Raw genomic sequence first — 26,046 nt, forward strand, 5'->3', positions numbered from 1 at the left:
TCCTGGGATCCAGCCCCAAATCGGGCTCCTTGCTGAGTGGAGAGTCTGCTCATCTCTCTCCCTCTGCCCCTCCCCCACTCACACTCTCTCAAATAAGTAAATTTTTAAGATCTTAAAAAAAAATTGCATCCTTCTTTCCAGTTTTAAAAATACTGTCAACAATTGGCAAGTAGGAGATACTGTGTGAACAGAAATAAAGATAGGCTCAGAATCTTTGATGAATCCCCAGACTTGTCTCAGGGACCTGTGAAATGGATTAGAGAGTTTAATTTGGCATTTCCGTGTTTTCCCACCTAAGATTTCTTTCTCCTGTTAAAATAAGAGGGGCTCTTCTCAAAGGAAAAATGAGTTTTGTCTATGGCAGGATGATTTGCTGTGAGATTTTGCTGTCATTTATAACCTCGGGTCTGGGTCATGCTGCCTTCACACCTAGTGAATGCTGATTTTCCGTCTTGCCTCAAAAGACAAGAGTCTGTTTACAGCTATCCTTGTCATTTAAGGGAGCATGATTGCAACTCTCTGTCTTTGGAGAGGTTTTTAAATGGCCCAGAGAACTGTGCACCAGCACGAAATGGCAGGGGTGAAAAATAATGGATCAACTCTTTCTAGCTAGTTTCGGTGGGGGTGATTTTTCAGCAGCACTGTTTGGAATGAGTTTCTTTTCTGTTCACCTTCTGTCTTAGACCAAGGCAGCAGGGCTCTCTTCCCTAAGGATGGTTGTGATTCTCCCATTTCTTAAGAAAGTTGCCCAGACCACACTTAGGCATACCAAGGCTCTGATGTGCTTGTCCTAAGCAGAAGTCATCCATTTCTTTTTTTTTTTTTTTTTAAGATTTTATTTATTTATTTGACAGAGAGAAATCACAAGTAAGCAGAGAGGCAGGCAGAGAGAGAGGAGGAAGCAGGCTCCCTGCTAAGCAGTAAGCCCGATGCGGGGCTCGAACCCAGGACCTGGGATCATGACCTGAGCCGAAGGCAGCGGCCCAACCCACTGAGCCACCCAGGCGCCCCAAGTCATCCATTTCTTGAGTGGTTCTCCCCATCCACATGGTGGCCACAGGCTCTTTGCCTTGGCTGCCATGCCTTTCACATCCCAGCCTGCACCCTGGGCTGTGCGGACGCCTTCACAGCCTGCCTTCGTGGTCTGCAGCCCTGGGGAAGTCCCCTGACCCGGCAGGTGTTCCTCCCACCCTGCCCAGGCTCACCTTGCATTGTCAGAAACTGCAAAGTGGCGAGGAGCTTTTTTGGCACCACACCAGGAGGGTTCCTTGGAGAAGATTCTAAGCCCTTTGCAGGAAAAAAAACAAAACAAAACAAAGCAAAAACCCACAAAACACCTGACATTTTGTCAGGGCTTCTTGACTTTACTCGTGGACTTACAGTTTTCTGTTGTCTTGTTTTAGGTGTGGAGGGGTGGTTTGGAGAGGCAGCATTTCCCGCAGTGCTGGGAAATAAAAACTCACCTGGCCAACAGCCCAAGCAAATGTGGTTAACGGTGTCCCCTTGTCCCTGAACGTTTGGGCTCACAGGGGCTTCCTGCCCAACCTTGGGAAGGCAGCAACTGGTAAAAAAATTTATGTTTCTCTTCTTTAAAAAAAAAAAAATCAGGTGAGGACATTCCTAACACACCCGGAGAAGAAAGCACATCCATCTCAACTCCCGATGCAAACCAGCTGCCTCCCACGAGAAGCCGGAAAGTCTTCCCAGCCCTGAGGACGAGATCGAGGAGCGACCCTGTGCTCCATCATTCCGCGGAGAGAGGTATGTCCCTCCCCAAGCTCCTTGCTCAGCGCCGTGCGTGTTGGCCCAAAAGTGCCCATCGAAAGTGGGTGGCTCTGGCCGCCCACCCCCCTGCAGCTTGAGAGATGTCTCGAGAGGTTAAGAGGTCCTGGGAAAATAAGATATTCTCCATGCACATTAGGAATATTCGCCCGTCACATTGTTTAAGGCTGATAGAGTTTTTTCTTTTCATTGTCATCAAAAAGCATTTAGTTGCACACGATAGTGTTCTAGGTACAACATGAAGAAAAGGCAAATGTTTTGATTTCTGGGTGCTCGTGGTCCTATGGAAATAAATGTTCTCAAGGAAAAAGTTAAAGGCGTTTATTTTTTTTTTTACCCCCTCTCTTATGACCTAAGTTATCTTTTTTTTTTTAAACTGTGTATAGGTTGTTGACTTATTTAAATCTGACCTGTTTTAAGAAGTTTAGCTAGAGTGAAAGTCACACTCGCATTCTCTCCCTTTCTGTGTGGACTCTGTTATAGATGTCATTTGAATAATTTTAAATTTAAAAAATCTTAAAGACTTAAAATAACCCTGAGTGCTTTCTCTGAATGTGTGGATACCTGAACATCTCCAAATAGCTCTTCATTGCGGAAAACTGTAAAAGTAAAATGAAGGAAAGAAAGGGAGAAAATGAAAACCTTGAATCCCACTGGCACAGGCTTTTTCCAGTGACCTCCTCTAACAAGTGCCTCTCTGCCCTGCTCTGTGCAAATACGACTTTGCACGCTCTCTTTGCTCTCTCTGGGGCTGCATGTCACACCCTTGCAGTCTTGGTTTTGTCCCTCTGACGGCCTGTGTTGTTCGCTGCAGCTCTGGACTGACCCTGCGGGAGCCAGAGAGAACACTCCTCCTGTCTTCTGAGCGGGAGGAGTCCCGCCGCCTGGGACTGAGCACCTCTGCAAACCCAGAGGCCGGCAACCTGGCCCCTCAGCTCCCCAGGCCCGTTTCACGGCAGGTCTCTACCCGACCTGGCAAGCTGAGGGCTCGAGCGGGCCACCTGCCTGCTTCAACAGGAGCTTGGGTCTCTGCACAGCTTAGTGAGGTCCTTCCAGATCCGGGTTGCTACAGGGAGAAGGAGACACGTGTTTACCTGCTGGAGTCCTCTGCTGTAGAAGGACCAGATTGCCTTCCCGTGATGGAGTGTAGTCCCTGACTGTCCTCACACAGGAGTGTCCATAGGGAGTGCTCCTGGAAAACTCCGGCTCTCTGGGACATGCACGTGGCAGGCTGGAGGATGGCCGCTAACCCCGGTTTAGAGCGCCTACGTTTCTCCAGAGGAAAAGAAGTGCTCCCCTTCCTCTACGTATCTTCCCACCCTCCACTTCCTTTCTTCCTTGAATATCAAATTCCCGCTTGTCGGGTCTTCCCAGACTGAAACCTCCAGAGTTCTGTCCACTGAAGGCTGCTGGCTGGCTTATGAACATGCGGAGACTAGGCCTGCATTCCCCTTGGCCCGCCGGATGGCACAGTCATGTTCTGCTGGTCCTTAAACCTACTGATGTAGGTAGTTGTGGACATTAGAGCCCCTGGCGGTAAAATTTCCCAGGCCGCTGCTGACTTCTGGAATGACGAGTGATTTCCCCGCACCTAGATTTTTCTTTCTGTGAATAGTCAGCCCTAGAGCTGCCTCCCAGCCATGGCGTGAGCGTGGATAAGTCGGCACCACGCCCCGAGGATGTTTAGGACAAAGGTACAGTCAGAGGGAGCGGAGCACTTGCTTCGCTGCAGTCTCGTCTCTCCTCAGCCTCTCCAAGAGGCTCCTGCATCCTCTTCTCTTGGAGCCTCCTCTCATCAGGTTGCCCATCTTTCCTCTGCTCGCCCGCCCATCCCCCCACATCGGTCATCACCCCCGGCACGGTTGCTCCATTCTGGATGCCCTCCCCTGTCATCTGTCGCTCCCATGGTGATTGTGTTCTCCGTGGCACCGTGAAATGTTCTGGTGATGCGTCCTGTAGGACCTTCAGGGAATGAGCTTATGTCATTGTTTTTTGTTTTTTGTTTTTCCCCCTTTCTGCAAGATGAAAAGCATGGTCGTTGGCATTTGCAACATGCTTTCCACGCCGAGTTTAGTGGCCCGTGCTGTGGCCCGTGCTGCCTCGAGTCGGGCGCGAGCTCACGGGGCGAGGCCAACGGGCACGTATTGTTTGTCTCCGCCCACAGCTGCCCCCGTGCTCAGCTGCGAAGCTGCGACGCAGACCGAGGGCAGACCGGACCTGGCCGCGGTGACCTTGAGGCGAGGTCTGCGGTGCAGAGCTGCGCGATGCCGGCCCCGGTCCCTGATAGATTACAAGTCCTACATGGACACCAAGCTGCTGGTGGCGAGGTTCCTGGAGCAGTCTTCCTGCAGTATGACCCCAGACATCCACGAGCTGGTGGAGAACATTAAATCTGTCCTCAAGTCTGACGAGGAGCACATGGAGGAGGCCATCACGAGCGCCAGCTTCCTGGAGCAGGTAGTGTTATTACTGACCTCGGGCCCGAGTCTGAGAGCTTGATTCCATAGCAGCTACAACAGCTTCTCTGATTTCCTGTCCAGGGCGCCCTAAGTTCAAGGTCAGGGTATCAAGGAAATTGGGGGAAGGAGGTCTGGGGAAGGAGAGAGAGGAAACCCAGAGCATTTCTTTTCAGGCCTGATGACTTTTCCACAAGCTTCCAGGCCCAAAGAGAGAAACCGATTTCCTGGAAAGTGGAACAGGCCTGGGATAAGAAAGCGGTGTCCCTCGGGAACAAAAGGGGTCTGGGCCGTGTGGGGCCCCGTCAGCGCTCCGTTTGCCAAGTGGGGTTTCCCTTGACAGGGCGTCCTGTCTGGTAATGATGGACAGACATGAATTTTCAGATCCCCATGACATCATGGCAAGACACCTAGATCGATAGGACTTAAAGGAATAAATTATCTTTTCTCCATAGATTATAGATGAAAAAGCACAATTCCTTCACCTGAAGTTACCCAAGGGAAAGATAAAATCAGGCATGTAACATAATCCTTTTGGTCGTCAGTTTTCTCATTATATATATATTTTTAAAGAGTTTATTTATTTATTAGGAAGAGAGAGAGAGTGAGTGAGAGAGCACAAGCAGAGGGAAGGGCAGAGGGAGAGGGAGAAGCAGACTCCCTGCTGAGCAGGGAGCCCGTGGGCTTGATCCCAGGACCCTGAGATCATGACGTGACCTGAAGGCAGATGCCTAACAGAGGTGCCCCAGTTTTCTCCTTTTTAAAGTGAAGTGTCGGACCAGGTGGTCTGAATGGGATTTCCTTCTGATGAGAACTGGGGATGGGTCACAGCTGTAATTTCCCACCTCTTTAAAAAACCATTCCCGGGGGCGCCTGGGTGGCTCAGTGGGTTAAGCTGCTGCCTTCGGCTCAGGTCATGATCTCAGGGTCTTGGGATCGAGCCCCGCATCGGGCTCTCTGCTCAGCAGGGAGCCTGCTTCCTCCTCTCTCTCTATCTGCCTCTCTGCCTGCTTGTGATCTCTCTCTGTCAGATAAATAAATAAAATCTTTAAAAAAAAAAAAGTCTGCATCTTCTGCTCAGTCTGCCCTGGAAAGTAGCTTTGGGGAAAATGAATAAGTACTTACAACTCACCACACGCTCTCACTACAGATGTTTGCTGGGTCTTTGTGCCAAGTCTGGATAGAATTTCAGGTGCTGGGATTGTTGCAATGGACCCTGGGCCATCAGCTTCGACCTCCCAGGAGCGGGCTCCAGGGGCGAGGCTTCCTGGTGCCACACCAGCCCCAGACAGAAGGAGGGAGGGACAAGCAGAAGGAGAGCTTTTATTCTCGACTCTACCCAGCTTTGTACATGTTCACTTTTCCTAGTAGGACTGGAACGGGTTTTAGATTCATCTTGATGTTTATCCCAACCAAAACCTCTTGCCCTAACTTACATGTCACAGCGATAGACATCTATGAATGTTGGAATTTTATTTTTGACCAGGAAACAAGGACAGGGCTTTGAAGACACATATAGGGACAGTGTGTCAGCAAAATTTAATGTCCCGTCTTTTGGAAAGATTAACCTCCCGAGGACTTCAAAATCTCAGAAAGGTACAAGCTAAACAAAAAATCAGCCTAGTGGTTTTTCTGTGATGTTAGGTGGCCATGAAACGCCTGGGATTTTTCTCAAGGAGCTAACCATATTATAGGTCCTATAGCATGACTGTGCAAATTCTGGAAATTGTACGTAGTGGTCATTTCTCCCTTCCTCAGTCCCAGCTGGATGAGGGGTTTCCCTTATGTTTGCCATTTTACAAAGTAAGCGATAATATTATATATTTCAAGTTACATGTATGCTACATTGTAAAATAGATCTAGCGGTAGAACGATTCTTAAGCATTTTTTGCAAATAAACTGGCCACAGTTTTATGTTGTTTATTACGTTTTGTTATCGAAGGGTTAGCAGACGAGTTGGCGGCGTCACCAGTTTGGGCTGACATTTTATCAACTCATTAGCCGGCCAGAATGCCAGACAGGTGGTCATCAACTTTTCTAGAACATTGGGTTCTTGTTAGAAGTAGAGGTTCCAGCCCTGCCTATCACAGTGCCTTCAGGGGAGGCGGGAATCCGTGGTACCAGCCCCCTCTCCTCCCCTCCAGAAACGCGCAGGCCTGGGCGAGAACCCCTGTCTCGGACCCCAGGGAAACTGGGTAAAAATGGCGAGAAGACGGTTACAGATAAAGCAAGAACCTGCCACGGGCGAATCGGGAGTGAAATGAGGCAGGTCAGCAGCTGAAACAATAGAAAATTTGGGAAACATTTTAGGAACGTTAGGAAAGAGGCCATCTGTGGAAATTACCTCTGGAATTTCTAGCGCGTTCCACTTTGGGAAAACTCCCTATTTCTTTTCCAAAGCAACGAAGCTAGGCAGGGCATGGGTGGGAGAGGAGGCAGGCTGGGGGACCACATCCGATGCAGCCTAACGCTTCCCCCACCCTCTTACGCTCCCCAAGATAATGGCCCCGCTGCAGCCCAGCGCTTCCCGGGCCCGGGCGCTGCCCCCGCCGCCGAGACAGCCTGGCTTCCTGCACCTGCGGAGCTGCGGGGACCTGAGCACCTTCGTCCCGGCGGGGAGGCCCCGAGCTGAGAGGAGGCCCCAGCGAGCAGAGGCCGAGCGGCCCCACAGCCTCATCGGTGTCATCCGGGAGACCGTCCTGTGAACCTGTGAGGTCCCCCCACCCCCGCCACGCCTCCCACCCGCCTCCACCCTGGCGTTGACGGGCAGGATGGCAGATGGACTGGAAGGTGGAATGATCCCCCCTGACCTTGGAGCGCCTGCTGGAGGGGGCGTGACCTCTGGGCGCTCCGCAGAAGGGAGTCAGGCCCCCAGGAGGGCATTTGTTCCCACTGTCCAGCTCCTCGCTCTGGTGACTGAGGACATTCAGGGGTGGACAAGCGGGTCCTTCCAGGCCCATTTGGCTTTCGGAGGCCTGACCTGGAGGCTCCAGAGGCAGCCTCCCTCCAGCCTCTGCCAGGTCACGTGGGCCGAAACTGGGCTGATGATTCTTTGCCCACCTCCCTCCCGCTGCTCTCTGCTCCCTGAGCACCCCCCACCCCTCAAAGACGGGGCTGCTGGCTCCCTGAGCCTTCCACTGCTCGGCCAGGGGGCCGTGGGCACAGAAGCAGGACGGTTAACCCTGGTGTTCTGCACGTGTCAAGCTTCGTTTTAGGTCGTCCCCACATCAGTCTCTTAGGAAGAACGGGGGGCTCACTCAGTGACAAATGGTAATGAAAGACATTTAGGGAGAGGTTCCTGCTGATTCCATGTATTCGTGCTTGCAAAACTCGAGATGGTGAAGGCCCAACCGAGAATAAAAACGTGTACTTTGGACCTCTGGGCTCCGTGTACAACATTTGTATGGGCGTAGGTGGCCAGGCCTTTCCTTCCGAGCACTCGGGGCAGCGGTGGCAGCCTCTCAGGTCCCCGCAGGTCCCCGAACCGGTTTAAGCAACAAGGCACCTTCCCCTTCAGCTGGTGGCACTTGGCTGAGCAGCTTCCCAGAGCTGCTTTCTAGCCGGGATTACAGACTGGGGAGTCGTGCCAAGAAGGAAGAGGACAGTTACAAATGGCTTCTTTGAGGAGGTGAGGTTTGAGCTGGGCTGGACTTCTGAGGGGCAGGGAAGGGTGTTTTCAGGGGGAGGGAACAGCCAATGCGGGAACACTAGAGGACAGTGGGACTTGAGAGCGAAGGGATAGGTAGGGAGAGCCTCAGGCTGGATTTTTTGCTAACCGTAAGGTGCCCCAGAAGAGTTTTTCACAGGGGGTAGCAGCTTTAGTTTACGTTTCAAGAGAGCTGCTGGCGATTAGCTGCGGTTGGGGTAGGAGGCTGTGAGCTGAGGGGCTGCCAGCCTTGCTGGGCAGGCCTGTGCTCTAGCTACTGTTAGCTGCTCCCCACACTCTCCGTCCACCACCCAGCGGCCTCAGAGGTGGGCCTCTTACTGTCCGCATTTTACAGATGAGGAAGATGAGGTTCAGTACCTTGCCCCAGGTCGCTCCTAAGTTCAGTGGTGCAGAAGCCAGGCACAACGCCAGCAGCCCATCTCCAGAACCTTCCAGGCAGCCGTGGTTTAGTGTTTCTGTGTCTCTGACAGAGTGCTGGGTAAGGCTTGGAGCGTGGCTAACGGGGGCACAGGTGGGCTGCTGCAAGCCAGCAGGCCAGGCCTGAGGTGGCATTGCAGAGGGGTCTGGGAACTGAGTAACCAAGAGGGGAAGCATGTGTGGAGGTACTCTGGGGGGAGGGGAGCCGCGGCTGGGGAGGCAGAGCTGGAAGCCAGGGAGCGCTGTGCTGGGGTCCCTGTGTTCGTGGAGGAGGGGGATGCGGCTTCCCATGGCAGTTTCTCCCTTCTATCCGCCCACCCCCAGGCCCTTAATTCTCTGCCAGTGATCCACCTCCTGATTTCTCTAGAAGCCCTAGCTGTCAGCCCAGAGCTGCCCTCTGGGGCTTGGCCCCCTTTGCTGGGGTCTCCAGTGTGTTACAAGCCCCGCCTCTCACAGGCTCTCTGACCGCTGTACGCGGCCCACGGAACCTGGTCCGGGTGCTCTCCAGCGGGCTGCGTGGCTGTCCCGAGCCTGTTGCCTCCAGGTGAGGCTGGGAGAGAAGGCCAGGCCTTTCTCACCTCTCGAGGTTTATGCTTTGTCCCACACCAGGACGGCACTGTTTTTAGATGCATCCCTCCATTTCCTCCCCTGAAGTCTGCACCCCTCCCTCCAGCCGCCATCGCGGGCCTTACCGTGAAGGCTCGGGGAAGGTAGGTGGGCGCCCCACGTGCTGATGGCGTCTGCTTCTAGCCTCGGAGAAACAGTCTCAGGGATGGTCTGGGCCATTCTGAGGAAAGGGAATTTGCCAGCAACAACCAGAACAGGAAAGGGGTGCGCGAAACTGCAGACATCGCTTGATACCTGGCAGGAGGCAGTGGGGACCTGTCTCTGCTTTGAAGAGTTGATCTGGCCCCCCGGGGGCTGTCCCATGTATTTTCGAGATCTGCAGGTATTGGGGAAGTCAGAAAACTGACTTCTGTCTTGCTTCTCGGACTTAAAGGAATACTACAGTAAAAAATATATAATTGCAATATAATTAGAATACAATATTTTATATGTATTTGCCCTGGGAGGGAATTAGAGGTTCTACAATTCACGTCCCTGCTCGTGTGTCCACGCGTGGTATACTTAGACAAACCTCAGCATTATAGTGCGATGAACACGGGCGTCCATACCTGACTATACACAGGGAGGGCAGTCCGTTGGCATTCGGAGTCCCTTAAGGATCCTCAGTCCAGAGGCGGTGACAAAGCATCCCAAATGCAGTTACCAGAATTACATCGGAAGTTTGATTAATTAGCATGAGTAGCTTTCGAAACAAGGTTTCGCTAGCGAAGGTCAAGATCTCTCTAACTGGGCAGAGAGGCCTCGTAGAGTCCCCATTGCCTTTGCACCCGTGAGGAGTGAGAATCTGGCCCCAGCTCATGACACTGTCATGGGGTCAGGACACGGGCTGCGCCTTCCTAATGTTGTCACTTGTTGTCACACAAGCTGTGTGTCTAAGTATCTGAGGCCCAAGTGGGACATCCCAGGCTTCTGGACTGTTTTGGGTGGACGTGCCCGTGAGTGTGTCTCTGGCTGGCAGAATTCCTTCAAGCCCTGCTTGCTTTGGGATGCCCTCCCCAGTGGCGAGCTATGGGAGAGGGTGCACGAGGCTGCCCATATTTACGAAACGAAGTGGACATTTGCGGGGCAGAGAGACTGGTGAGGTCCGGCCGCTCCGCAGCCTCACTTGGCAGCTGACAAAGTTGGGGCTCGGGCTCAGGGCTGGGGGCAGAGTGGCCGCGGGCGACCAGCACGTCGGGCTCCTGCATGGGGCTGTTGGTGCAAGTCAGAGCTGCTCACACTCTCTGGGACGAAGGACTGTGTTTCCTCCCCTCCAGTCTGTCATGGACCAAAAGCTTTTGGAAATTAGAATAAACTGACTGAAAATTGTGTTGGCTGGGACGGTTATAACAAGACGAATCAAGCGACGGAAACTTTATCTCTCCTGGTTCTGGAGGCTGGGAAGTCCGAGACCAAGGTGCCGGCAGATTCGGCGTCTCCGGAGAACGTCTGCCTTCCTGGCTTGCAGGTGGTCCTTGCTGGGTCTCAGGGAGCGGGGACAGACGGAGCGCTGGTCTCCTCCTCCACTTTGAGGGACACTAATCCCATCATGGGGGCCCCCACCCTCATGACCTCCCCTAAGCCCCGTCACCTGCCAAAGGCTCCGCCTCCAAACACCCTGGTGCTGGGGCTTCGAGCTTCAATGTACGGATTTTGAGGGACACAAACATTCAGTCCATCGCACCGATGTACCAGGAAAATGAAATAATAGTAACAAAAGACATACAAAATGCAAACCCTCCTCATCTTAAATAGGTTTTATTTTTAGAGCTGTTTGTGGTCTGCAGCACACTTGAATAGCAAGTACAGAGGCTCCTCGTACGGCCCCCACCCAGCTTCTCACACCAGAGCCGCTCTTGTCAGGGACCGGGAGCAGAGAACATTCTCCGCCTGGGTGTGCAGTGTGTGTCGGGGTTCCTGTTCTAGCCCCAGCTTCCCAGTGTCGTTTCAGCCCCCAGTCTGCTCTGTGTGCTGGGTCCTGGGGACGCCGAAGCGGCCTGGGAGGGGGAAGACAAGCAGACGCCCTTCCCTCTGCCCCCACATGTCTCTGAGGATGCCCGAGAGCGGAGAGGGCTTTGGCAGGTCCTTCAGGGTGAGGGAGAACTGGCAGAGGAGACAGGTGGCTGGTCTGTACCCAGCAGCTGGGGAAACAGAACAGAGGGGCGCACTCCCCTACCCCATCCCGGCCCGGCAGAAGGGTGCAGAAGAGAAATAAGTAGAGCCGTGCGGGAGGGGCCTGGACCAGCGCATCTTTGTTTACGTGGTTTTTCTCCCTGGAGCGGCTGCCATGGAAGCCAAGTCTGGGGCTAAAGCGCACCATGTTTCTTCCATTTCTCTCTGTCTGCAGGAGCCTTCCTCCTCGCATTCGTTCAGCAGGTGCTGACTGAGTTACAGAGTACGGGCAGCAGGCCAGGGGCAGGGGACAAAGACCGCTGAGCAGGGAGAGGGGATCAAGCCGAAAAGGTATAAGAGTATTAAATGCAAAAGGCGACATTTCTCTTGGCTGCTGCTAAGCTGCTTCCTTGGCCCCAGGGGGGCAAGAGGCACTGGACTGCCTTTGGGTCAGCTTGGAAGACTAGAGGTCCTGGGCCTGAATTATCGGGATGTTTGAAGGGATCCTTCCTCCTCAATTACGAAACAGGTCCCGGCAGGGATGCCTCAGGGCGAAGCTCTGTAGACCTGGGCTGGCGGCAGCAGGAGGTTGCCATCTTGGGAAATTGTTAAAGAAAAATTATTCGTGACACCTGATAAGGCTGGTAAGGAAGATTTTATTACCAAGGAGCTGCAGTGGTGTTCTGCAGTGGGGGAGAGAGATCAGGCTCAACTCTGATTATGAGCACAAGGGCGAGCGGTGGTCAGTGGATGGAAGATGACAAGAGGAGGCATTCGGGCGGGGGGATGCTTGCTAGACCAATTCAGGAGGAACTTTCTGGAGGCAGGCCAGGGTGACCAGATACCAAGCGTGGGGGTGGAGGGTGGATTTTTGTTCAACGACTCAGCAGGATTCCTGTTAAAACCAGCCTGAGCGGGCCAAGGACAGAGCTCAAGGTTGGAGCCTGGTCAGAAAGAGGACTCGGAGGAACCAATTCAGGTTTGGTCAAAGAGAGAGTCTTTGTCAGAATCGGATGAATACCTTCTCTTCTGAGTGAGAACCTCTTGCCACACAGTGCCCTTGGCCTCAGGCATGTCCCTGTCTTGGCAGGAATCTTCTTTTCATTCCAATAACTGGCAGGATCTTTTGTGTTTTGCCCTAACAAAGGAGCTAGGGCCAAAATTCTGAAAGAATCATAGTTCCTCTCTTGAAAAGTGGCCATAGGTCCCAGGTGTATGGAGACTTTCCAGTGTTTTTAGATCCTGAGCATGAATTCAAAAGGATCCAATGGGGAGCATTTCATGGTGGAGTGGGGACATCTATCAGGCAGCAAAGGATCCAAGCAAGGAGAGTTGCTGGAATTATTTTTGCTTTTGGTAGGAGCTGTTTCTCCCACTGCTTCTGTATCTGCTTGGTGGAGGTAAGCGGGTTTTTGACAATAAATTGTAAACCACAGTGTCAGAGATGTCAAGGGCAGAGGCTTGCCTCTTCGTTTTATGGACGAGGAGCCCAACATCCAGAGAGATTAATTCACCTGCTGAAGATGACACAACCTGCAGATGTCACAAGAATTGACCTATGTCTTCTGCCTTCTGTCAACACGGACAGCTTATTCTTCCCTGGATGGCCACAGCCTGGAACTCTGAGAAGGTAAAGGAGACAACTCACAGGAACTCTTAAGCAATTGTAACATTAACACCAGTGTATCAATTAAAAATGGTAATAATGACCAACATTTATTGGGAGTCCTTCCAGAGCTGTCGAATTAACTTAGCTGAGGTGATCTTCACAATAACCTTCACAATTCACTAGTTCTTATGGCTGAACTTGGTTTCTCTTGTCTAATTGCATTGGCTAGTATCTCTAGTACAGTGTCAAAGGGTAGTGGAGATTAGTGGACATCCTTGCTCTGTTCCTGACCTTAGAGAAAATACCTCCAATGCTTTCTTGTTAAGTAAGATACTAGCATTAGGATGAAATTAAATATATTCCATCATGTTAAGAAGGTATACCACAGTCTCTAAGTTCTTGAGTGTTTTCTTCTTTTTATTTCTTTCTGTGAAGAGGTATTGAATTTTTTCTCAGCATTTATGGAGATAATCATGATTTTTTGGCCTGAGATTTATTAATGTGGACTATGGTTTTAATGGATTTGTAGTAGTGAACCTACACTGTATTCATGAACAAATCCCACTTACTTATGATGTATTATTTTCTTAATGTGATGTTAGTTTCACTGGGATATTTATGAATGATACTGGTCTATATATTTCTCTTTACTGCTTCTGCTTTAGCCATCAGTGTTATGTTTGCTTCATAAAAAGTTTCCCTTCCTTTTCAGTGCTGTGGAATATTTTAAGAGCATTTGATTATCTGGTCTTTGAAGGTGTGGTAGACTTTTCTGTGGAATGTCTGGAGCTTTTGTGCAGTCTAGTTCCTTACTAAATTTCTCCATTTCTTCAGTGGAATTGGTCTATTTAAATTTTCTAACTCTAATGGTGGTCACTTTGGGAAATTTTAATATTCCTGGGAAATCATCTAGTTCACATAGTTTTTCAGATTTGTTTGCAAAGAAGTCATTTTTTTAAAAAGATTTTATTTATTTATTTGAAAGAGAGAGAGATAGTGACAGAGATAAGAAGAGAGAGCATAAGTGGGGAAGAGAGGGAGAAGCAGGCTTCCCGCTGAGCAGGGAGCCCAATGTGGGCTCCATTCCAGGACCCTGGGATCATGACCTGAGCCAAAGGCAGATGCTTACCTGACTGAGCCACCCAGCCAACCCTATTTGCAAAGTCATCTTGTGAAGTCGTCTCTTATAACTGTAAACTTTTCTTCTGTTGCAATGGTTATTTCCTCCTTGACATCCTTTATTTTGTATACTTGTGTTCTCTACTATTTATGTTAACAAAGTTAGCAAATGATTAGTTTGTTGACTTTTTAAAAAAACAGGATTTTATTTGTCAATTTCCTGTTTCTCTATTCTTTCATTAATTTCTGCTTTTATCTTTATTATTTTTGTGCTTTCTTTTGGTTTACCTTGTTCTTTTTAAAGTGTTTCAAGCTGGGAATTGAATTCATTTTACTATTTTATTTTTATTGGCAAATGTATTTAGTGCAATGATTTTTCTTATTTACTACTTTACTTGCATTCTACAGAGTATGATATGTTTTCCTTGTGATTAGGGACCCTTCTTGAGGAAAAAGAATACAAAATTATGAATATAAAACTAGGTAGGAGGCCTTGAAAGGGGTCCATGTAAGTGAGGGGCCATGGTGCTTGAATTTCACTAGTTTCACAGTAAATCCACCTCTGTTTAAAAGTAAGGCTTGGGGGGCACCTGGGTAACTCAGTCTCTGGCTCTTGATTTGGGCTCAAGTCATGATCCAGGATTGTGAGACAGAGTCCCACGTTGGGTTCTGCACTGGGCATGGAGGCTTAAGATTCTCTCTCTCTTCCTCTTCCTCTCTTCTCTCTCTCTGCCCCTCCCCCCACCTTCCTCTCTAAAATTAAATAGATTAAATAAAGAAAGAAGGAAAATAAAAATAAGTCTTGGGATTTAAACATGATTTTTGTGGTTGGAATTTTGAGATGAGTTAGTCATCAGCGAAGTCCTTGACACATGAGTAGCAAGAGAAAAGCATGGGAAAGAGAAAGAACCCTGACGGTCTGCATAGCTTGTGCTTAGTGTGTTGCAGAATTTATCTCAGCAATCATTACCTCATGCCTGATTGCTTTATTATTACCATTTTATAAATGATTAAGAGGAATTTCTGTAATGTTAAAGTACTTGCTGCAGATCACCCAGTTGGCGAGATGAAATCTCGTCGAGTCCAATGTGGCAGCCTATGTCTATTTCGCTACACCCACCATATTGTTGGCGCCCGGAACTTGTATTACAGGAAGAACCTGGAAGGGCATGTGCTGGTGGTGCAGGGTGTTTACTGCAGGGAATCGGACAGAGCCTGCTGACTGCCTCAGTTAGGTACTGCTGTGTAACGAAGGACCCCCAAACAATAAACATGTATGACGTCACAGGCGCTGAGAGTCAGGAATCTGGGAGCAGCTTGGCTGGATGGCTCTGGCTTCGGGTCAGTCGTGAGGCTGCTGCCATCCAAAGACTCAAGTGGGACGGCAGGGTCTGCTTCCAGACTCACATGGCTGTGGACAGGCTTCCGTTCTTTGCTGGCCATTGCCTAGAGACTTCAGTTCCTTACTGTGTAGACCTGTCCACTGGGATGCTCAGGACATGGCAGCCAGCTTCCCCCAGACTGTGTGCTCTGAGAGACAGAGAAAAACTGGGGAGACCCCTCAGAGGGAAGCCATAGGCTTCTTCTGTCTTGCCTTGGGAGTGACATTCCACCATTTCTGCTTGTTAGAAGCAAGCCCATAAGTCTAGCCCACACTCTCTGGAGCGGAATTAAGCTGCACCTTTTGAAGGGAGGTGTATCCAAAAATGTGTGGACATATTTTTAAAACCACCACAGTGCCATCATCTGTATGGGGAGACTTCAGAATTTCTCTCTGCCACGGGACTTGTCACTGGGGTTCGGCCTGGACTGAGGTCATCCTCCAGAATCCACTCCTTGCTCTTCCCGGAGATCTGAGCCCCTCCTCGTCCTGTGGGGTAGAGAGAAGAGGTCACCTTCGTTCAGGCCTCCATTCACGCACTCACTCGGCCAATATTTATTAAGCGACGACTAGATGTTGGGTGCAGTTCCGGGAGCTGGGGACGGAGCAGTGAACAAAAGACATGATGTCCTTGTGCTCACGGAGCTTTTATTTGAGTGTGAGAAGTCAGATAATCAATAAAGAAATGACTAAAATAACGGCGATGGTAATAAGGACTATGAAGAGAAATAAAGCGCGATAAAAGGATAGGAGGTGACATGTGTCGCTGCCCCAGACAGAGCGAACGGATTAGACCCTGCTGTACTGTCTCAGAGGACAAGCTCAGAGAAGTCCTCTTTGCTGAGGTGACATTTCAGCAGAGAGACCTGACTGAGAGGAGATGAGCCACATGGTCACTGGGAGAGGGCACAGCAAGGGCAAAGGCCCTGGGGCAGGAGTGACCTTGATGTGTGTTTGTGAAATGTTCTGGTCGGGACGGAGAAAGCATGGGAATAATCGCTGGCAAAAGAAATCAGAGAGGCGGCCGGCATCCCTGGTTTTAGTCCCTGTGGAGTGGGACCCATTTAAAAGGACTTGAGTGGGGATTAATCTGATTTTGCCATGCTTCGGGCTTCAGTCTGGCTGCTGGGCAGAGGGGGAGGAAGAGAGAAGAGAGAACACAGGGGACAGGAGGCTGCTGCAGTTATCCATGTCATGGTGATGGGGGTGGCTTGTTCTAAGGAGGACGCAGTAGAAGTCGTGACACATGGTCAGAGGCAGATTGGCTCCTGTTGCAATCGCTTATATGCAGAAGGTGACGTCATCAACCTAATGCACTGAGGTTCCTGCTGCATTTGCAAGTTTCGAGTCAACGGCTGAGCATTCTGTGAATGCACCATGTGCTGTAAGCCACGTGCCAGACCCTGTGCTGGCATATGGGTACGGAGGTGAGCAGGACCGACACAGTGCCCGCCCTCATATGGCACTTCCAGAACAGCGGGGCAGAGATGCAGGGAAAAGGCACATTAGGGCATTCTGGGCTCCATGTTGTAGAAAGTGCTGGAGGTGTCACAGGGCAGGGAGCCTGTCACACGGGGCGGGGGCCCCGAGGACGGCAGGGGACTTCCACAGGCAGGAATGGGGTGGCCGGTGTTACGGGCAAAGGACGACGTCCTGCTGGAGGCAGAAGCTGTGCTTGGAGGAAGTCGGTTCCAGAAGCAGGGAGGAGTTGCCGGAGCAGAGGCGGGATGAGAGTTATAAGCAGGCTTGCAGAGACCCTGGAATTCCAGGGTGAGGTGATCGGCTTTGATGGGAGCCCTGGAAAGAGCCCACAGGCCCCATCTGGCATGGGTTGGAATGGAAAAAGCTGGAAATATGGACTCCCGTTGGGATGTTATTGTGAACACTAGCAGAGGAGGATTTAAGAACAACCATAATGATTGTGGTACAATGGAGAAACAGCGAGAAAAAATGGAAAGAAATCAAACATCATTACGTTTTCTTGTGTTAGAATTCTTTAATGGTGTATGTGATAGAATAATGTGTAGCGAGAGAAAAATGTTCTCAAAGAAGTTCTTAATGACATGGGGGAGAAGTTTCCAATATAATGTGAAGTAAAAAAAACCCAACAGGTCTAGGAAATAGAGCAGAGCACGTAAGGCACGGGCTGAGCAGAAACGTAGCAAAATGTTCACACTTCTCTCTAGGAGCTGAGATTTGTGTGTCTGACATTTTCCTTTTTCTACCTTCTTAAATTTTTGAAAATTTTCACAGAAAAATGGATTACTTTTGTAGTCAGAAAAATTGCTTATCTATAAAGATTACACATCGATTTTAAATCGGGGCTCGCCCAGCACAACCGAGAAGGCTGACCTGAAGAACCTGACTTGGAGGAGTAAGTACTTCAGAGGTAGGACGGCAGGACTTTTGGGCTAACTGGATATGGGAGAAAGGGAAAGGCAAGAGTCCAAGATAAGTGTCGCTTCCTCTGTCTTTTCTCCTTGGCAGGAGCCAGAGCAATCTGATTAAAATGTAATTCGGGGGCACCTGGGTGGCTCAGTGGGTTAAGCCTCTTCGGCTCGGGTCATGATCTCAGGGTCCTGGGATCGAGCCCCGCATCGGGCTCTCTGCTCAGTGGGGAGCCTGCTTCCCTCTCTCTGTCTCTGCCTGCCTCTCTGCCTACTTGTGATCTCTCTCTCTGTCAAATAAATAAATAAAATCTTAAAAAAAAATGTAATTCGGATCAATTTCTTCCTCTGCTCAAAACCCTCCAATGGCTCCCATCTGGTTCAGAATAAAAGCCAGAACCCTTTGAGTCCCTTACAGGACCCCAAATACCGACCCTAGGATTATTTCTGACTTGGTGGTCTTACTCTTTCCCTTCCTCCCACTCTCTGCTCTGGCTGCCTCAGTGTTTCTGAATGCGTCTCAGGGCCTTTGCACCTGCCATCTCCTTGCCTGGAATGTTTTCTGAAATCTTTGTTTTGCCCATTCACCTGTTCTCCTCTCAGGGAGACCTTTTCTGACCACCCTCTCCAAAACCTCAATCCCCTGGCACTCCCATCCTTCCTTTGCTTAGTATTTATCCCTAGCAACATCATAACTTCAGGTAACTATATATTTTTATTTAACTTGTTTGGTTTTTTTCTCTTCCATTAGAAGATAAATTGCAGGAGGGCAGAGTTTTTCTTTTGTTCACTGAAGTCTCCCCAGCTCCTGGCACAGTCTTAATACTAAGCAAATGCTTGCTGACTGAAGCACCGTAATCTAAATAAAGAAAGCAAACATTCCATTTACTCTAAAGATCGTCAGATTTGCTATTGTTCAGTAAAAGGCATTAGATGGCCAGACTTCTTGCAATTGTAAATTCTCTCTGTTCATTTAAAGTTAAGGGTCCAGGGACGCCTGGGTGGCTTAGTCGGTTAAGCCACTGCCTTCGGCTCGGGTCACGATCCCAGCATCCTGGGATCGAGTCCGACATCAGGCTCCTTGCTCAGTGGGGAGCCTGCTTCTCTCGCTGCATCTGCCTGCCTCTCTGCATGCTTGTGCTCGCTCTCTCTGACAAATAAATAAATAAAATCTTTAAAGTTAAGGGTCCATTATTAAGAATTCCATTTCCACATGATTTATCTGTTGGCTGGTTTCTTTGTTTTCAGGAGCAACATCACTGTCTCTGTGGCTCAGAGATGGGGGTGGCAGTGGGTCCTAGAAGCAGGGACTCTGAGCAAAGTGGGGGTTGGACGGGGTCACCGATGCTCAGCCCTCCGAGGACGCGGGGGAGTGCCGTCCAGGGTTTGCTCATTCCAGCGCCTTGCCCTGACCCTCCATAGTGCTGGCAGGTCTCGTTCCAGTTGCGGAACGGCGGGCGTTGGCCATTCCTGCTGAGGGGCTCTGGGCATCCGTATCCACATCCCCTGAGAAGCTGCCCTGAGGTGATGTCACCACCTCCCTAGGGGGGAGCTGTGCTTGGGGCTCACCTGGTGTCTAAAGCTGTGGAGTCCCAGCCCAGGAAACTCACCACCTCCTGGCCAGATTGGCGGGGACCCCTGGAACCCTGGCCAGTGAGAGCTACTGCGCAGGATGGAAGATTCCGGAACTCGGGTTGGAGTCGGTGGAGACCCTCTCCCACCTCCAGGCGCCACCGAATCTGTTTTTTTATGACAGTCACTTGAGCCAAGCCGTCAGTGGGAAGGGCTTAGCCCATGCCCTCAACCTCACCATGATGCAGAAGCGAACACCAACTCACTAGCTTCTGTTTTCCCAGAGGGACGTTTGGATAACGTAGGCCCCGAGCAATCTATGGGGGGTGAATCTGCGCGGTGCCGGCTCCCAGAGGCCGTTTCCCTCCAGGAGCAGGATCCTGAGCTGAGTTGCTCTGCAGCCTTACGGCCCAGCAGGTGGCTGAGGACCGTCACTGAGGCGCCAGGCATGAGCGGGCGGGGCGGGAAGGACGGCAGAGCAGGCGCCCCACGGGGACACCGGGGCCCCCTTCAGGCGGGGCTGTTGGGGGTGTTACCCGGGGCCACCGGACGCTGCGGTCAGTGACCGAGCCTCCCCGCGGATCAGCGGGCGGACACGCACCGCACGCGTCCGCGGCCCGGAGCCCGTGGAAACCCGGCGCCCGTGGAAACCCGGCGCCCGTGGAAACCCGGCGCCCGTGGAAACCCGGCGCCGGCTCTCCCTTGCTCTCCGCAGCCGGCCTCGCAGGTGGGCTCGCTCAGTGGCTCGCTCAGTGGCTCCGTGGCTCAGGTGAGGCCGCGGAAGCTCAACGAGGACGTTAAGTACCTTAGCAAATGCCTCGGCGCGGGTGGGATCCGCGTGGGAAGGACCCCCGAGCCCACGCGCTGGCCCGCGGTCTCCGGCCGCACCGCCCTGCAGAGCGCGGGCCGTGGCTGTGCACCCCCGGGGCGGGGGGCGGCTCTCCGCAGTCTCTGCCCCGCCCCCCCGCAAGCGCGCTCCCAAGTCCAAGGCCGGCGCTAAGCGAGTCGGCAGGTCAGCGAGCAGCGCCGGCAGAGTGGACTGGGCAAGCCCCCGGGCTCTCCTTCCGTGAAAAGTGAAAGAAATGACATAAATGGAAATTGGAAACGGATTTTCTTCTCTCTGGACTGCATGGACCCCCTAGGGCAGTGCTAGCCCCGCTGTACAGACAGACTGTGGGCCACCGGCACTCTCCATGGCCCCTTCCAGGTGGCTGCCCACCCCTCCACCCCCGAGCTCCCTGGGGGTGACGTCTGTGTCAAGCATCCTGCTTGGGGGCCCCGGGCCTTGGGTGACGTCCAGGCCACCCCGCTGACTGCGTGTTCCTGCCAGTCGGCTTTGAGTGGGAATTGCCTCTTCTGGTTCCGGGACAAGCTGCCTACCACATGCAGGTCAGTTTTTTTATTCACAAATGGAGGTGCCACCTGCTTTGTGAGACTGGTGTGTTCAGAGACGGGAGACAAGCGCTTAGAGGGGCTCAAGGGACGGAAGTCTCATGAGGACGCTTGGGGGGAGGCCTGGCTGTTGTTCCTCAAACCCTGGCTGTGGGGGAGTGTGTGTTTGTCAGTGAAGTTACTGGGAGAAATGGAGTACGGGAGGATTTCCAGGGAAGACGTGAGGGAGGGAGATGGGTAGGAAGGTTGGTTGAGCTGTTGACGGTGAACCACGTCAGTCCCGCAGTTGCAGACTTCGGGGAGCTGGGAGCTGGGCAGAAGCCTGCTCTGAGCCACCGCCCCCCCCCCCCCGCAGTCCACCCCACTGGGACCCTCAGATGTTACCCAGCATGCATCCTCCCCTCATGGAGCCAGAGCCTCCTGGTGTCATGACAAACACCTAAGGAGACTCGTGGACATGTTGACCTACTCGCTCTCAAAGGGGCCATGAGAACAGTACTTAGTTGTTAAATGAAGATTTGCAGACCAGCTCTTCACAAGTCAGCTTGGAGATAGCCCAAGCCTACTGAGGAGCCTGGCCTAGAGCGGGAGAGCTGGGAAGGGGTTAACAGCCAGCTCCGTGGGGGAAGAATACATGCCCCGCCCAATGCATTATAAATCACTCGCATAGAGGATGTGTAGCACACGGTGTACAGATAAATAATTTGACATCAACAATCTTTAACGTAACACCATAACCCTGTAACTGTAGTGGGACCCAGTATTTCTTGAAAACTCCATCCTCACCAGTTCTACTGTTCTAGCACCAAGAGTAGTGTTACAACCCAGACCACAGATCCACGCCTGGTTACTGCCCGAGTCCGCAAACACACCACTCACACCTCTGACCTACGAGGATAGCTCTGTTGTGAATGATAGCTGATGCTTTTGTTTATGTTGATGAGTAAGGCAAAGCGAAATGACTGAGGCGTGTGTCAGAATGTCCCTGTCCATCAAAGATGCGAGGGACTTCTTGGCCAAATTGGCAAATGGTTGGTTTTTCTTCTGTTTCCGTGCGAGTCACTGCTTGGTGGCCACAGACATGAAACTTTCCAGTTTAATTTACAAGAGCATTTTCTCTTCCGTTTTCTTAACTGTAGACAGTCGACAAAAGTCAAGAGTTTGCTTCTGTCTTGCGTGTGCTAACCCACCACGGCCAATGGTGAGCTCTTGGTGTGATGTCACTGAGATCTGTTAGATCCGGGTCCCAGGAGCCACTGGAGGGGCTGCTGGATGGTCTCTGCCTGAGATCTGTTAGAAAGGGAGGGCCCCAGCGCAGCAGCTGGTGTTTCCGTCGTACAGGTGATGGGGAAGCAGAAGAGCATGGATTTATGGTGAAATGCAGTAAGGAATTTGTGATTGAGTTTTGATTATTTATTGCCTTTGTTTTTCAACGAGCTCTCATCCATTTTAATAAGGGCTGATAACAAAATTCTGAGAATTGCTCAGTGGGTTCTCCAGAGCGATGGCAAGCTGGCTGCAGCACACATGGCCGGAGGCACCCCAAACCCAGGGCCCACCTGCCCCCCCTAGAGTGTCTGGGGGGGCAGTGTGAGGGTCCCCAGGGGGGAAGTAAGCTGCATGGTGTCCTCTGCACCCCTGTGGCATCTGGAGGTCATTAGGGCCCTTGGAGGCCACGAGACCAAAACTTCCTTATCCTTCCCTGTTCCTGGCAAGCAAGGAGCTCCAGCCTGTCTGGAGACAAGACAAGTAAGTTTGGGGGCATAGGGGCACAGTCGCTCTGTTGTCCCGCCCTCACAGACAAGGGCCTCCTACTTTCCTTCTGGTTTTCTCTTGTGATGTGGCTGGGGCTGTGGAGGTTCCATCTCTAACCCCCGGGGTGGGGAACACCCTCTACTCTTCTGCAGCCGTGTGTCCCTGGGCTGAGTTTCCTGAGTCTCTGACCCTCACTTTCCTGACAGCCAAATGGGATGCTGTGGCTGGTCGCCGTGAGGACCCGACCCAGGTGTGGCCAGGGATGGGGAGGGGGCAGTTCCCAGCCATGCCCTTCACAGACCCCAGGGCTGGAACAGTTTCTCCTGCACCGCAGCTCTCCCCATGAGAGCAGTCTCATCGCGGAACTGGAAAGGTTCTCACATCTACAAACTCCGTCTTACAAAGTCCAGGAGTGGGGGCAGCCCCCAGGGGCTGTGTATTCTCAGCTGGAAGGAGCTGGAGGGGAACAAAGTTGAAGCAGTTGTGCAGGCTTTCTGGAACATTCTGTGATCAGCCCCAGATGGAGCCTCTCCACTCCCGTTTCCTTCTCTGTCTGTTTGGGTTTGGTCGCTCTGAATGATGTTTGACGTTTACTGTAGGGATCAGACCCGATGCGGCTGCGGGAGCCGGGGAGGAAGTCCAGTGCGGGCTGTGCCTCTGGGTTGGCAGGGCTGGCTGTTGGAAGGAAAAATGGATGTGCCTGGGGCTGTGGGCAAGAGACTGGAAACTGGGCTCATACTGGTACTGGGTCTGTCACCCGCCACCTCCCATCTCAGGGACATGGTGACCTGCCCGAGGAGCCAGCTGGACATACCGGATCCGGGTCCCAGGAGCCACTGGAGGGGCTGCTGGATGGTCTCTGCCTGAGCCCACAGTGGGCACACGTGGCCCAGGTGCCACGGGAGCTGCACCAGCACACAGCTCTGAGCTGACCTTCAGGGCATTTTGGCCGATGCTTGTGTCTGCCATCCAAAGGTCACTCGGACTTCTCTTGTGAACAACCCTAATTTGGAACCATACAGGAAGTGAATTCTGGAAGAACGAAGTCCCAGTGTAGCTAAATCGACATGGTGGAAGGCTCCCACCCCACGCTTCTGGAGCACCAAGTGTGGTGGGATCCCCTCATCACGTTCTTCCAGGTTCCTATGCCTCCGCATGGAACGTTCCTCCCAGGCATGGCACCCAGAAAACTCCTACAGCACCTTCAAAACCCCACAGAGACATGCCCTCCTCTGAGAAGAATTCCCTAACACGCCCCCTCCAGGCCTGGTTCTGTACCCAGCACGTCACGACTGCCTCTGTTGTACACATGAGATGCCTCAAGGGCAGACTCTCTCCTCTTAACGGGAACAAGCTGTGCCTAGTTGACCACTGAAGAAATAGTTGCTCAGGTTGGCTAGTGAACTTGGCCGGGACTGCACAGCAAGATGATGATTCGTCTAATATGGGGCTGTACTTTGAATCCCTGTTTGTGACTCTTCTGACTATAAGCCACCGTGACTAGAAAGCTGAGAAAAATGTGGCCGTTGCCCATCAGACTGTTTAGTGGCGGGGAAGGAGAGCCGTGATGCGGTGAGGCGGGTGGCGAGGCCAGCAGGAGCAGAACGTGCAGTGGGCTCTGGGGAGGGCCGCCCAGGTGGCAGTGAGGCTGCGTGTCCTGCCTCTCGCAGGGCTGCCCTCCGCCTCCGCCCGGCGGTTAGCTCGGCTCTCAGAGGCTCCACAGGTGGCCCCCCTGAGGTCCTAGCGCTGCGCCCCCCGGAGTGTCTCCGGCAATCTAGTCCTGGCTAGTTTGAAGATAAGGACGCGCTCCCCCGCCATCACCCCCGCTGCAGCTGCCAGGGAGTGAGGCTCTAGTGGGCTCCTCACCCTCTGGCTTCCAGCAAGTCCTACTCCTTGTCTGGAAAAGAAGGGCCTGGGATGGGGGACTGAGATTCCTCATTCCCTCACCTGCATGGGCTCTTGGCATCTGGTTGTCTGGATTAGGCATTTCTCATGCTCTGCCACCAGATGGCGCCAAATCCCAGCTCCTGTCAAGTTGGTTCCCTATAAGCAAGGGGTGGTTTTGGGAAGGGATCTCAGAGGTGTGGTGGTGTGAGCTGAGCGTGTGTGTCTGTGTGTGTGTCTGTGTGTTTGCATGCAGCAGCAGAGTTCTTTCAATGCCCTACATCTACCACCATCACCACTGCCCAGTGGAGTTCATCTCTAGCTCTTTGCTGCCTCCCTTCCTCCCCTCTAGACACATCTGCCTCCTGCTGCCTCCAGCACTCCTGGCAAGATCTGGCCCCAGGGCCTTTGTGCTGTCCCTTCAGCTTGGAACACTCATCCCCCAGACAGCCACAGGGACCTCCCACATTCTCTCTCAGTGCGGCCTTTCCTAGCCATCCCACGTAAAAACCTCCAAACTCACCCCATGCTTTATTTTTAACTAGAAAAACTGTAGTAAAATAGGTACAACAAAATTTTGCCATCTTAACCGCCCTCAAGTTTGAAGTTCTGTGGCATTAACAGGTTGTGGTGTGACCCTGTTCGCCATCCATCTCCAGACCTTTTCCATGTTTCCAAACTGAAATCCGATATCCGCTGAACAACAGCCCCTATTCTGCTCTCCCCCTGCCCCAGGCAGCCACCGTTTTTCTGTCTCTACGAATCTGACTGCTCTGTCTCATGAAAGTCTACAGTACTTGTCCTTTTGGGACTGCTTTAGGTCACTTAGTTTAACGTCTTCAAGCCCTGTCCGTGTTATAGCCCGTGTCACCGTTGGCTTCCTTTTCGAGGCTGTGTGATATTTCTATACGGGCTTTAGATGTCCTGTTTGGATTCCTCATTCGTCTGCTGATAGACACCTGCGCTGCCCCCACTCTTGTGAAGAATGCTGGGGTGAACCTGCTCTTTTCCAGGCTTTACTTCCCTGCACAGCACGGAGCCCCATCCAGCTGTCTCCTTCAGCCCCCGGCCAGATGTCCTGACGATTGCTTTTCTGTAGACGAGATCCCCTTACAGTCCTAGTGCTCCCTTTAAGGCCGCTGGCCAGCTACAGCCCACCTAGCCGTTTAATCTTCCCGTTCCTTTTGAATGTCTATAAATGCGGGCTCCCTCAAAATGCTCTTTGGACCAGCTTTAGTGTTCTGTCACTGAGTTCATCTTTGCTATGTGTTCATCCTGTATGTGTAGGAGTCAGAGTTTTAACTTTTATTTTTTATTTATTTATTTATTTATTTTTAAAGATTTTATTTATCTACTTGACAGACAGAGATCACAAGTAGGCAGAGAGGCAGGCAGAGAGAGAGGAGGAAGCAGGCTCCCCGCCTAGCAGAGAGCCCGATGCGGGGCTTGATCCCAGGACCCTGGGACCACGACCCGAGCCGAAGGCAGTGGCTTTAACCCACTGAGCCACCCAGGCGCCCCGAGTTTTAACTTTTAAAAAGTTACACAGACATACCAGAGGTTTTTCTTACCAGAAACTATGCATTTGTGGGATGACATCAGCTCCATCCGTTTCTAAGGCTCTGCCAGCCAAGTTGGGGCTTCGGGGGCCCCGGGGCTGCCTGAGCTGCGTAGAGACACTGCCAGCACCCCTGGGGCCGTGCAGGGGTGGGCGAAGTGGCTGACAGCGTCTGCAGACCTGGGTCTGCGGGTGCGGGAGGGTGGGCGTGCTTGCTCTCACACGCCGGGCGGCCCCTCCCCAGACCTCCAGGGAGCTGAGCACATTGTAGGGAACCGTGCACCTTGTAAAGGCTTTGAACGTGTCCGCTGACCCTTGCCGGGTCCCCACCAGATAGATGTTCTTCTGC

At 52.0% G+C, this 26,046-nt stretch overlaps 1 protein-coding gene across 2 annotated transcripts in view; it reads left to right on the plus strand.

The window, feature by feature from the left end:
* The window catches only part of ENTREP1 (endosomal transmembrane epsin interactor 1), a 61,897-nt gene extending 54,283 nt beyond the window's left edge, over positions 1–7,614 (plus strand). Inside the window, exons 9-12 of one of the 2 annotated variants that reach the window (XM_047700379.1) lie at positions 1,609–1,761; positions 3,947–4,239; positions 6,383–6,507; positions 6,737–6,873. In XM_047700379.1, coding sequence (XP_047556335.1) covers positions 1,609–1,761; positions 3,947–4,239; positions 6,383–6,502 — 566 coding nt within the window. In that variant the 3' untranslated portion in view covers positions 6,503–6,507; positions 6,737–6,873. Of the gene's footprint in view, positions 1–1,608; positions 1,762–3,946; positions 4,240–6,382; positions 6,508–6,736 lie in introns of both variants that reach the window. The other variant, XM_047700378.1, reaches the window with a different exon arrangement.
* Positions 7,615–26,046: the final 18,432 nt, after the last annotated feature.

The sequence above is a fragment of the Lutra lutra genome, chromosome 13 (assembly GCF_902655055.1).
Source record: "Lutra lutra chromosome 13, mLutLut1.2, whole genome shotgun sequence".
Taxonomy (NCBI): Eukaryota; Metazoa; Chordata; class Mammalia; order Carnivora; family Mustelidae; genus Lutra; species Lutra lutra.